The sequence below is a fragment of the Apiospora phragmitis genome (assembly GCF_038363925.1).
Source record: "Apiospora phragmitis strain CBS 135458 chromosome Unknown utg000005l:1.0-4161743.0:1.0-4166827.0, whole genome shotgun sequence".
NCBI classification, from domain to species: domain Eukaryota; kingdom Fungi; phylum Ascomycota; class Sordariomycetes; order Amphisphaeriales; family Apiosporaceae; genus Apiospora; species Apiospora phragmitis.
Genome location: NW_027117403.1, coordinates 2627299 through 2640906, shown reverse-complemented (window position 1 = coordinate 2640906; position 13608 = coordinate 2627299). Strand labels below are relative to the sequence as shown.

At 45.3% G+C, this 13608-nt stretch overlaps 3 protein-coding genes across 3 annotated transcripts; 1 reads left to right on the top strand and 2 right to left on the bottom strand.

Annotated features, from left to right (window-relative positions):
* Window positions 1–1333: 1333 nt before the first annotated feature.
* Window positions 1334–1873, bottom strand: PG994_004806 (uncharacterized protein; the record flags this gene model as incomplete). Its single annotated transcript, XM_066856215.1, has 1 exon — window positions 1334–1873. The coding sequence occupies one exon, from the start codon at window positions 1871–1873 to the stop codon at window positions 1334–1336; it is 540 nt and encodes a 179-aa protein (XP_066718382.1).
* A 1833-nt stretch (window positions 1874–3706) lies between these two features.
* Window positions 3707–6540, bottom strand: PG994_004805 (uncharacterized protein; the record flags this gene model as incomplete). The annotated part of the gene is made up of 2 exons (XM_066856214.1): window positions 3707–6424; window positions 6484–6540. 2 exons carry the CDS (start codon window positions 6538–6540, stop codon window positions 3707–3709), a joined length of 2775 nt encoding a protein of 924 aa, XP_066718381.1.
* Window positions 6541–8378: 1838 nt separating this feature from the next.
* Window positions 8379–10059, top strand: PG994_004804 (SH3 domain-containing protein; the record flags this gene model as incomplete). Its single annotated transcript, XM_066856213.1, has 3 exons — window positions 8379–8495; window positions 8606–9037; window positions 9112–10059. Coding segments are annotated over 3 exons (1497 nt in total), but the record flags the coding sequence as incomplete, so codon positions are not given.
* Window positions 10060–13608: the final 3549 nt, after the last annotated feature.

The window sequence follows — 13608 nt, the reverse complement described above, 5'->3', positions numbered from 1 at the left end:
GAGGACAGAAGCCATGCCAAGTCTGCTGCTGTAGCTGTGCTGCAGCTCTGGATCATATGCAAAAGAAAAAGGCAAAGACAGCAGCAGCACCAGCACCAGCAGGCAATGAGACATTGTCCGACTTTCCCCCTTACCGAATCGAATACTCGAGTGCTTCCATGAGCTTAATACTTACCTCAACTAAGCTCGACCGAACTAGACCGACCACAGTATGCGGTGATGAAATGCGACAGGACTATATTGTACAGTATGTGGACTGTCAGAGGTGCGGATACGAGGAATCCGCTGCACAATAAGCAGTGAAACGGCCGAGATCACTGATTCGACGAGCGAAAACCGTGTGGCTTCGCCCCTAGCGAGCGGGAGCAACAGAATAGTCCTGGCTGCCTGGAGTAATGAATGGGGGTCGGTTTGAGTCATCCGGCGTCCGTCGTCCTAATCTCACCCAACCTAAAAAAGAAGAAAAAAAACGAAACGGACAAATATGCATGGTTTCCAGTGCCTGCCCCACTATGTCGCACACTCACCAAAATCCTGGGGAACGTGGGGCTTTCGTCGCGCCGTGATCGAGCGCACAGGTTGCCAGTGCTTCGTGTGAAGGCCAGGGTTCTATGTTGATTGTTGCTTTTATACTGACGAGAAGAGTATATGATGGATCACAGATCGATACGAGACCTTGACGATTAAGTGTATAGGGTTTACCGATCACAGCGTGTATGAACAGTCGTATGCCTCCAAGCTTACGAACATGAGGGGGAGGGGACGGTTTGGGTGAACATTAACATCAATGTAGAAAGTCGTTTGCACCCGACAATAACTGGCGATGGAAAAGCTCGAAATCCCATAATCTCAACCTTTTTACTTCGATTCATACTTGTGCAATGAAAGTCGACCGAGAAAGCGGTGAAACAAGGAACGAGGGAGGCAGAAGGGGATAAGCCGCGACACACACCAATTACACCAAGACGATGTGTGCCCATACCGTACACTAGATGCTCCCAGGTTGCCTCTAGGTTAGCCGCCAATTATCATCCTGCTAGCTACCACCATAATGTCTTCGCCCGATCGCCCATGGAAGTAATCCCGCTCAAATGCTCGCGACATAGTATTGGAACTTCCTCGATTTTGAAAATGGGGTATAGGGTATACAAGCTTCATTCCATCATTGAATAATACATTGCCGGGGAAAAGAAGGAATCCGGAAAGTTGGGTGCTAGCTGGCGCTAAGCAAGCTTCGTGGAACTCCAAAATGAGCAGGGAGTGGCAGGTCGCAGTCTGAGAATACCGACATGGGTATCGCCAGTTATTGTGAGATATGTTGGCCAACGCGACCCTACTCGTAAGGACTGATACGATCGAACGAGTAGACCGACTCCGAGTCACCCGTCGTTAGTACCGGAGTTGAAGCAATGGTCGACTCGACCAGAGTATGCCCAAAGATGCACCTTTTCCATTGCTGGACCACGGACGATAAGCAACTGGGCGATTCACACCGGCTCGGCGGATGGTCCACCATCTGAATGGCCCCGCATCGCAAACAGTGGCACGAAATGATGGCATCGCGGTATGCATGGTGTTCGGCTCGCCAGTGCTGTTCCAGCTCTTCCAGGGGGCCCATCCATTGGCATCGCAGCGAGACGGTAGGGGTAGAGGATGCGTTTGGCTGAGCAGGAAACTCGCAACGCCAATGTTTGGAGAAGCCCGACAGTTCCTGGCCCCCTATGGCGAAGGGTTGCGAGTTGGTCTCGATTGGTGTCAATGACCCGAGCCCCGGGTTATAGTAGCCTGTGTTCGAGGTGGATAGGGTGCCGAAGCCAGTCCGTACCGAGTCCACGTTGAATTCGGTCGCAAACCGGTGGACATCCAACCTCATGACCGGGGCCTGTGGTGAGTTGAGTGGCTCGTCGAGATCTGAATCGGCCAGTTCATGCGGTGTTGGTACCCCTCCCTCGGAGACCAAGTAGGGCAGGTAGTCATTTGTAGTGCCTTGCGATGGTGACCTGATTCTGTGGCTGGCTTCGAGGGTTGGTCGTGAAAGTAGTGTTGTTGACCTCTGGCTACCCTTATATGCCTCTTCGAATTTGGATAGGTCATAGCAGTGGCACTTCGCGAAATCTATTAGCGACTCTAGCTTGCAGCAAAAACAAGGGTCTAGTTTATACATACCGTTACCTTACGGGCTTTGCAAGTCGGGCATACCAAGCCCAGCGTACGTTTGACGGCGGTCTTTAGCCTCGTCTCTGCATTCAACGGGCCGCCTCGGCGACCTCGGGGCCGCTTGCCGGTCTCAGATGAGTCCGCGAATGCCTGGCTCGGTGCTTCAGCGACAGGACTGGGGGATATACTCCCCGGCACGGCTGTCGCTGCTACGTGCTCGAGGTATTGGTACAGCTTTATTTGGTGGTTTCAGTAGAGATTGGGAATGGCTATGGCATTGCTGTTGATTTAATTCATCCCGGATTCTGTTATAGACAGTTTGTTGGTGTGCCGTAGGTTCAATAACAATTGTTTGGCGCTGTCGCGATTTGGCCCGAGACCCTGTGGAATATCCCCTGGCAAGTCCTCGTGAGTCGTCGTTAAGGTGCAACTCCATTAGGCCAATTTATGCCTTATGCGGCCGGCCACAAACGCTTCCAGATGATGATATGTAGTCTATGGGCAAAATATGGGAGCCTTCTTGCAAAACAAACTATCACCGAAAGGCACTTCGCTGACTGTCACGGAGTGAGAGGTCTCAGGCTGCGCCGAAGTCAGTGTTTAGGAAATACACGAGAGAAAAGAAAGACGGTGGTGTGGGGGCGAGTTGAAGAAAGACGAACCTGATAAAAGATGCCTCCGGAGGGAAAAAGCACTTGTTAAGATGGGCTCAAGGCTGACATCTCTCGTAAGGCAGAAAGGTTGACAGACATCCGTCATTCAGGTGATCTGGTAGTTGCCTTCTTTTTGAGCGCTTACACACAGCCATCTCCCAAAACCGGGTGGTTCGCCTACACATAAGGCTACATTACATGTAGGTCAAAGCTGCAACCAACCCCACCGCCCAAGAACTGGTAAACCAACTGCATATGCCTAACCGTATTCATGGTTGATTGTTGATTCGTATATCCCATCTAATTCGCATTCTGTGTCGTCGTAGCGGCCCAAATGGCCGAGTCCAAGAGAGCGCAACATTGTCAACTTCACTTTGAAATGTGGTGGCTACTTCGAGACACTATTGGCGAGATTTCGGTGTATAGCCTGCGGGAGGCAGTGCTGAGCCCCAAATGAGCAAGTGGGCAATTATTCATCTGCTGGAGTATTGGCCTTCGTGGGCACATAGGAAACTAGGCACTGATTGACTGTAATTGCCCTCATGAACGAGGTCGCACTGCATTTTTACCCAGCTGACCTCGGTCCCTCACGGGCGCTAGGCCAATCCGCTGAGCCTCTTCGTCCTGCATCAGGCGGCAATACTCCACCCCGGGGCGACCCGTCACAGAGTAAGCCTGTGTTGGAGGATATAGTCTCTTGCATGGAATGCATTGACCCGACTGCTCCTTAAGTGCTACGCACTCCAGAATTAATAACACGAGTGTAGGCTATCGACATAGTGCTTTCGTCGGCACATTTGTTTGTTACCATCCTCTCATCGCGTATTAGTGATGTCGACAAGTCGCCGGATCCATAGCGAACAAGATGTTCACACATCCAAAGATTCTGATTACGGTCAACGAGGCTTGGTAAAGGCGAACAGATCGTAAGCTTCTCTACTCCAGGGGCCCCCGGTAGCCGTCGAAAAGCCTGGCAGCGCAGATGTCTGTTCTCTGGCGGTTTCAGTGATGGAGTTGACTGCAGGAATGGGCTTTCCAATCTGTATGGGCCGTGATTCTGAAGATAACAGGCTCTCAGGTACTTGTCCAGCCGCGTCTGTTGGTCTCGCAGCCTTCTTTCCTCGTGTAGCTGGGTTCGACACTTTTGTCAAAGGGCGGAAATTGGGAAGTGCCTTCTTTGCAGGTTGCTTGGAATTTGCTGAGCGCTCTAGCAACCGTTTCTCCTCTTCTTCACGACGTTTCCGCTCGGCCTCCTCTTGATGCCCTTTCTCATCTCTTTCCTCTTGCTTACGTCTTTCCGCCTCTTCGCGCTGTCGGGCTTCTTCATGCTGTTTGACCTCTTCACGTCGTTTAGTCTCTTCGCGTAACCTGGCTTCTTCGCGTAGTCTGACCTCTTCGCGTAGTCTGGTCTCCTCAAGCTGCCTGGCCTCCTCGCGCAGTCTAGCCTCTTCGCGTAGCCTGGCTTCTTCGCGTTGCTTAGCCTCTTCGCGCTGCTTTGCCTCCTCAAGCTCTCTGGCTTCTTCAAGCTGCCTAGCCTCTTCGCGCAGCCAGGCCTCTTCGCGTTGTCTGGCTTCCTGCTGTCTGGCCTCTTCCTTTTCCCGAGTCTCTTTGGCTGCGGCCTCTTGCTCTGCTTGACGCTTATTTGCCTTGTCCAGTTGTTCTTGTCGCTTCTGTGCTGCATTCGTATTTCTTTGTGACTTGTTGACCTGGATGGCCGAACCTTCATGGACTACTGATTCTCTTGATGTGTCGTCTTCTGCTGAGATAGGCGCATCGAAGGCCGAATTCGCCATATCTGCATGCTGTTGTTCAGGGCCTTGCGGCATGGTGGGGTTTGCTAGAAAAGTAGACAAGCTATCGAACTCATCGTCAGACGGGAAGTCGATAATCTCTCGGCTTCGAACGCTTTTCCGTGATAATTTCGCTAGAGTGGGATGGGGTTTTCCCGATGGTTCACTAGATGTCCTTTTGAGCGTTTTGTCTGTCCGCGAGTTCGTATGAGAGACTGGCTCATCGTCGCTAGATGAGGGCGACGTAACGCGCGTGTTTCGTGTCCTAACATCATAATGGGAAGCACTCTTTTCTCGTGCCTGGTTACTTTCGTAGGGATGCTCGTCTTTATTTTCATCTGATACTGCTGCATCCACATCATTGGCCCTTCGTGTCGCTGTGTTGTATGGAATAGTGTGATCTCTTTCAGCATTTGTCCGCGCATTCTTCAGGGCGTTCTCTCTTGCTAATATACGACTGGTAGGCTCCGAGTCAGAATTCTGATCTTCCCCAGCCAAAGATGGGAACGGGATATCGTGGGTTGGAGTTGGCTTCTCAACCAAGGCGGCTTGGCGAGCCTTCTTCCTTAGACCCTGATCAGCCAGCATCATAAGACCTCTTTTCTTTCTCGGTTCTATAACCAGCTCGATATAGTGCTTTGTAGAAGCATAAGCTTCATCACACTCATTGGTCTTCCCTAGTTCTGTAATTGGTTGCCCTGGGGTTTTATCTAGTGAGGTCGGCTTCCAGGAGGTTGTCGCTGGCATTTTTGTGAAGTGTTGGGAAATTTCACCATGAGTCGTCGAGTTCTGAGTGTCTTCTGGAGGTCTATACGGGATGTTCTCATAGTCCGCTGACTTGGTCTTCGTCCGTGTATCGCATTTTGCACGACTGGCCACCTCTCTTCGCTGGTCGGTCTTTTCACCGGAAACCATGTGATCTGCACCCTGAGCCAACTGATGACGGTCAACAGAATCAATGGTGATTGGGTCTTCTCTGGTCTTTCCTTTGGGCACGTTGAAAGAGGAAGTCCTTCTTGATTTCGGCAACTTCTGTTTCTTAGTCATTGTCACCAATGGAGCAACATCAGGTTCCGGCGCATTCGCCTCCATGCAAGGTATAGTAACCGGTCGCCCGTTTGCTGAGACGTTCTCGGGCTTCTTTGGCCCTTCATCTTCAACATTCGCCTCCTTCGGATCTGACGACACCGGTGGTGTGTCGTCATACTGTACACGCAAGGCCTTCCTGGGATTATGTCGTAGAGGAGCGCTGCTCGTGGGACGTGCGGACAGAGTCAAAGGAGCTCCAAACAAATTCCGTGCATAACCTTGGTTGCTGCTTGTTGGCGAGGTCTCCTCTCGTCGTCGCTTTGCTGGACGAGGCCCGTTCTGTTTCGTATCGGCTTGTTCACGCTGCTTCAGCTCATAGGGAGACTCAGAGGGCATCACTGCTCGACCATAGTGGCCACTCAGGGTGCCCAGCATGTTCTGGAGTGGTCTGTGGCGTTGCTGGACATGAGCTGGTGATGAGTGGAGTGGTCCCGACTGCGAGGGTGCACGGGACGACGCGGCGTGGCGAGCGGCAGCGACTGATTGCCGCTGGACCTTCTCTTGCACACGCTTATCGACGAGCTCCGACAGGTCTTGCTGCGTGCTGCCCACACACTCGGCCACCTCCACCATAACACTACCTCGCTCGAGCTGGAACTCTTCGCCCTCTCCAAAAGCATAGTCCTCCCTCCAGTGAGAATCTCCAATGAAATTGCCCCGTTCATCGTAGACCATGATCCTCTGGTTAAAGGTGTGAAATTTGAGGCGGCCATCTTGCCAGCGCTTCTGCTTCCGCTTCAGGTCGTGAGTGAACAGGCATATGAACTCAAGCACTGGAGCGGCACTCGGCTGACCCTGGCCGGGGTTAGACGCCGCCGAGCTCGGGGGGGGGGCTGGGTCGTTGCTGCCATAGCGGGGAACGTCCAGGAGTTCCTCTCCTATTGCGCATCATCTGAGCATGCTATATTCTGCAATGCCCCCTCGTTTGCAATAAAACTGGCGATGTTGGATGAATGTAGATTGAATTGTCCCTAGTCAAGGCATCTAGACGCGTTGCGACTGATCGCTAAGTTGCCTATCGATAAGGTCCACTGGCTACTGCCCAGTGCCAGAGCTTAAAGTACCTCCTAGGCGCGACCAAGACGCGAGAGCACGTGTTGCTCATCAACACTGCTTGCAATTTCCACATTAACCTCCAACGTCTTGCAACGTAGACATAACGTGCATAAGAATCTATACCGACAATCTGCAATTATTTCCCATAGATCTGTTTCTATAAATAAAATATACCCAACGTACGTTTTGTTCTGAACCGGGTCACACCTTCACCTACTGCACCACTTACTAAATTGAGCAATATCGTGAAAGCGTGGCTATGTACTCCGCTCTGACTACTTACCTACCGTAGCAGGCTAGGCTGGTTTAAATAAACCAACCTTATGGACTGCAGTTCAGGATCCTGCCACCGTTAACATACGGAATAACGCCTCTCGGACCGTCCAATACACGTCTAAATCGGAATCAACGTTAAAGAACTTTTCAACGCTTCAGACTTTTAATAGCTATTCCAGCGTTGATTCCATGGTAAGTACATATTGGAGGCTTTGGCGGGCGTTTATTCCAGTGTAGGTATAGTTGAACTACGGTTAGCCTAAGCGTTGATTACGACGTCGATCCAGCCTTCTCTGCTACGGTAGTTCCGGTCCACTTACTGGACCCGGGCAAGGAGAAGCTGGCATTTCCCATGATGGAAAATCGACAGACAGGTACATCGATAATTGTCCTGAACTCGGACTGGCTGCATACACTACATTAGGAGGTACACTACTTGGAGCAGATAGCTTCGTACGAGAGATTATGTTGGTGGCAGAACACTACGTCACAATATACTTGGGGAGCTGCAGAGAGAGAGTTAATAGCCGGGTACGGTGCAACAACCTCCAGGTACGACCCTGATAGCCCGTGTGTGACAGCAACTGAGATGCTGAAGTATCAAACCACTGCCGTGAGCCGAGTGGTTGTGGAAGTTGTTCAGCAGTGGCTGGGCCAAATTGGATGGATAGGCATAGCCAAGGCCCTTTTTGCTGCCTTTTGCTGCCTTTTGCTGCCTGGTTCTCAACCCCTGGAGTCCTGGACTTGGACCCCTCAGTCAGATGATAGTTGTAGTTTCTCTGGCTTGTCTTTTTTTTCTTCCGCTTTCCTATGCTCGTATACCCTGCCCGTATATGCGGTCACAACAAAATCGCTTGTTACTTCCTTCAACACCTAAGCGCATGCAGGTGTTTGTATTGATCCTTACCTACCTAGTCTTTCATCTGCGGAGCTCCCTTCCTGCTCCTGCTCCTCAACTAATTAACTGGCTTCGGTGCTTGCTTACTGTGCCCTTTTTATTTCAAGTTCCTTTTCTGTCTAACCTGACGCATCACTCCTAGCAGTCCGTCAACCAACCGACTGCACCGCCTTTGTTCACCCTCAGATCAAACCGTGAGGATCCCTAATTGGCTCTTCCCTCGGTCAATGTAGAAAGAAAGCAAGGAAGCCGGTCACATTGCACCTCGTATTTCATTCCGGAAATCTTCTTCCTCTTGTTGCACAGAAAGTGTGTTGATGAGTGAATGCACTTCCCGATACGGCCAGCTACCAGCACTATTATTCAAACTGTCAACTTTCGCTGGGTTTGGCAGTTCCCCGCCATTTCTTTTGTTGTCCAATTAGTTCCCCACCCTAGAGACGGCACAAGCAAGCAGGCAACATGCAGTCTATGCAACGATCGTTTGGGAAGCTCATGAATAAGGCGCCCGGAGACAACGCCAAAGTCTCCGTGTTGCTGAACGACTACGAAGACATCGACAAGGTGCTCGCAAAGGTACGAAGGACTATATATATGCCCCCCAAGCCCCCTACTCCTGCCCCTGCCACCCTGGGACTCGAGATGGAAGACAGCGCAACTGACATGCCGCCTACCCCCGACTACAGCTCAACGACCACACCAAGTCATGGCGCGACTCGTGGATAAACCTCACCAACACGCAATTGGGCATCGTCACCGAGTATGAGGGCCTCTACGACCCCATCGTCGGCTCGGACCGGACCAACGTCAAGGCGAGCGCGCCAACGCCCGAGCTGCAGCTGCACCGCACCTTCCAGCTCAAGGAGGCCTACGGCGAGCTCAAGACCGACTTGATGGAGGAGATCGCCTCGATCGATGAACGCATCATCAGGCCCACCATCGATGCCCGAGATTGCATCGCGCCGCTGCGCAAGACGATTAAGAAGCGTGAAAACCGCCGGCTCGACTACGAAAAGGCTCAGGACAAGGCCACCAAGATCCATCGCAAACCTGGCAAGACTCCGAAAGAGGAGGCCGCTTTAGCAAAGGCAGAAGAGGAGGTTGCCCGGGCTGCAGAGGTGTGTTATCTTCTTAAATCAATGCTATCGTATTGGGTGGGCTATTCACATATACTGACCATGAATGTATCTAGGAGTTTCAAATCGCCGACAGCCACCTGCGCGAGACATTACCGCCGCTGGTGAACGCCACATTCAGTCTCGTCCCGCCACTGCTCGCCGCGATTGTCCTCATTAACAACCGGCTGTTGGGCCTTTACTACACCACGCTTCACGGCTACTGCGAGGAACACAACTTCCCGTCGCCGCCCCCGCCCATGGAGGAAGTGATAGCTTGCTGGTCCGCTGACTACAGCCCGGTGAAGCGGGAGTTCGAGTCCATCAGCTGCATAGCCCATGGCAAGGCGGCGAAGCTTCCCATGCACATCACTCCCGAGGAGGTACCCTCACCAAATGAGGACCGGAAGTCCTCGATGCCGTCATTCCGGCGTTCGCCTTCGGGACTGATTGGTTCTTCGGCGAAATCAGACGCCGGCGAGGAGCCTGGCCCCGGGCCTATGCCACCGCGGCCAACCCGTATACAGTCCAACACGTCTTTGAGTTCCCAGGCGACCCCCGGCGCGCGGCCACCGAACACGAACCTTGGAGTCCCCACCGAGTTCACGACGGCGTCGGGCTACGGAACCGGGCGCTCGCCTGGGGCCTCGCCCAACTCGCTGAAGCCGCGCTCCGACTACTTCGGCGGCAGCCAAAGCAACCGGCCCGGCACGGCGTCGACCGTCGCCTCCAACATCTCGTCCATGAGCCTCAGCCAGCACAGCAACAGCGGCGGCGGCGTGCCGATTGTCAAGAAGAAGCCGCCGCCGCCGCCGCCCAAACCGAAGCGCATCAACACGAACCAGCCCGAGGTGTTCGTCTTGGCGCTCTACACGTTCGCGGGCCAGGGCGCGGGCGACCTGTCGTTCCAGGAGGGCGACCGGATCAAGGTGGTGAAGAAGACGGGGACGGACCAGGATTGGTGGGTGGGCGAGCTTGGGGGCGTTAAGGGGAGCTTCCCAGCCAATTACTGCAAACCGATCTGAATCAACGGTGGAGGGGAATCGAGAAGAAAAAGGTGAAAACAAAAAGGTCGAAAATTTACAAGTTGTGTTGTTTGCTGGCTGTGATCAAATACACGCAAACTTCGTCACCTATACACCCCTAAATTGTAACCCATAATTTGAGCACTCAACCAAGCTTGAATGGCTTCAATGGCGCTTTTTTTGTGTTATATGTCAGTCACTTTGCCCCTGCCGGAGGATTCTTGTCCATCCAGGGGTAAAATGCACAGGCGCCACTCGGGTACATTTTAGGCTGGCTCTCTATCTTGAGTACTCCGTTTTCTCCTATGCGTTTAGCATGTATTTATAATAGTCGATAGTTAATATATTAATAAGCTGCTATAAAAAGAGTTATTATTTTTTAAGAGCCGTTTTAGTATTATAATAGCTTATAATATAATCTACGATTTAATTAAATACATAGTTTAATTAAACACTTTTTTATAATTTTTTATAACTTATATTTTATTCTTTATACTTTTATTATTTATAATTATAAGTTAATAAAAAGAGAGCGATATATAATTAATACTTTAAACGCTTTAAAAAAAACCTTAAATTAAACGTATAATTTATAATATAAATATATAATATCTTTTATATAACTTTATATTACTAATATTATAATAGTATTTTATAATAAAATATATAATTATTAATATAAAAACTTACGAATTTTAAAGAGTAATTAATTATATAATATATAGTTAATTTAAATTAGCGATCGTTTTTATTTTAAATAAATAATATTAAAGATATAACGAATCGATTATTTTATTAACGTAACGCGAGACGCGTTAACGTTAATTAAGCCTCTAGTTTTATACGATAATAATTAAACCTTTAAGCGCGTTTTAATTAAAGAATTAATTATTAAAGAGTTTTTTATAAAGATTTTAACGCGTATCACGCGTAGTTTACTCTTATATAAAATATAATTTATAAATATAAGATTTATAAAAAAGATATTTATAACTTTAATAAAACTAGCTTTTTTATAAATTAAATCTCGTTTAAAATAATCGTAATTATTTTTAATTAATACGAGAAGTTTAAAGTAGTTTAATAAAAGAATTAAGAATAAATTATAATTATTTAAAGCGTCGAATTATACGGTTATATCATCCCTTCGTATATTATATATACTAAAAAACGTACCTCTTTTTTTAGTATAAAAATAGCTTATTATTAAAGGACTAAGTAATCGCAGTTATTAAAAACGGTTAAATTATAAACGAGAGAAACGAGGACTAAATTTAATACTTTAATAAATATACGAAATCTTATACGAAAAATATTTATTACTTATTAATCTTTAACGACTATAAAAGCTATTATTTAATAACTTTTAAACTTTATTATAAAAAAAACTCGATTATTATACTTTATATACCTTTTTATTTATTATATAAGTTTTAACCTCTTAATATTAGCTATTTTTATACGTTAAAAAAGTCGTACGAGAAAGAAATCAAGGGTTTTATATATTACGACCTAGCCTAATTATGCGGCCTAGACCTACTAGTTAACGACACGGAACTACGATACCCCGACCAGGCTACGATACCACTAATACCGACAAGACCGCCAGCTATACCAATATAAACTCACCTATACTCCGCGACCAATCACCGCCTCGTATAAAGATACCACGACCGGCGATAGACGGATAAGTACCTAGGAAGGCGAATAACCACACGGGTCACGTAACGAATCACAGGATTACTAGCTTAAAAGGAATAAGCTATTAAGCTAATAAGCCCCGAAGGCTTAAAGGATTATTAATTAAATTAAGAACGAACTATTAAGCTAGGGAAATTAATAAAGGAAAAATTAAATATATAATAATAAATATTCTTTATATATTTTATATAAATATTCTTTATTTTAATAATTAATTTAAATATTAATTTAATTTATTAATAAAATAAATAACTTTAATAACTTTATTATACATATTTTTAAATTTATATATTTTAATTACCCCTTATTTTTATAACTATTATATATTATATTAATAAAAATAGACTTTTATCGCATATTTAAATACTCTCTCGTATTATTAAATATAAACCTTAATACGTTTTACTAAGTTTTTTTTAAAATTTAAATAACGTTCGTTATATTTTAATCACTTTTATTTTTACGAGTTATTACTTAAACCTTTAAATAATAATACCTATAAGAATTATATTTACGCTTAAACTTAATAATACCCCTCGTTATAAGAAAGCCCTTCCTACTATTATAAACACCTCTTATTAAAATCCCACTATAAAAGTAAATAATAATAATAATAATAATAACCTTACCCGATAAGCGTTAACTAAGTAAATTAAAGAATTTAAATAAAAAAGCGCTAATTATTAATATTATTATATTAAGCTCGAAAAAAAACGTAACGAACTCTTAACTAAGAATACCTTAAAATAAATATTAAATATTAATAAGCTACGTAAAGAAGTACGCCTCCTCCGTACCGCCGCTAATATTATTTAAACCCTTATTACTTTTAAAAGAGGTATAAAAATTAACGCCTTAATAGCTTTCGACGAAATAAATAAGAATCTTCGCAGATTTTTTATTTAAATTAAAACTTATTAATAGTTTTATAAAAAATATTTTAAAATATTACTTAACGATTTATTTACGCCGCCTCGTTTTTTAAAAATAAAATATTTACTTAGTTTAAACCTTATTTAAATAAATTAATAAAAATTAATTAATAAATTAAGCTATACCGCGTAAAAGTATAATGAATTTTCGAAAGTTATAATAACTTTAAATAAGTTTTTAAATTACTTTTTTAAAATCTCGACGAAAAGCGATAAGTAGAAAAAGAATTAAAAACTTCTAAGTAAAAAAGATTAGCCGCCTTTTATACCGCTAAGTTCTAACGTATTATAATTTAATTAAACTATATTAAAGCTACGAAAATTATAATATATTATTAAGGGCTAAAAGAAAATATTAAAAACAAACTTAGCCGGCTTAATAACCTTAATAATTTCTTTTCGTATATAAAGTTCATTATTAAAATCGATATTCGTATATACGAACGACGCCGCGAGAAGTAGGGCGGGTAATAACGGTAGATTAGTCGAGTTTAAACTAATATAAGATAATTACGTTATTATAATAATATATTATTAAAAAATAATACGGCGTATAATTATTATAGTAAACTTATAAACCTTAATGTTACTAAATATAATAAGTACGATAAGAAATAAAATATTATTTATTATAACTATTAAAAATAGGGACACTTTACCCGAGATTATTAATTTTTAAAGAAAGATTTTTAAAAAGTTTCGGATAGGCGATAAATTAATATTATTAATAAACGATTAACCTTTATAGCTATTAAAAAAAGTAGCGTTAATAACACGTTAAATGTGCTTTATAACAGCTTATTTTAGATAACTTATTACGACGATAGTTACCACGACTATTTAATAAATAAAAAAAGGACGAAATAGTTCCTTAAAACCCTTAGACGGTAAAGTATCACGCGTACCCTTATAATAA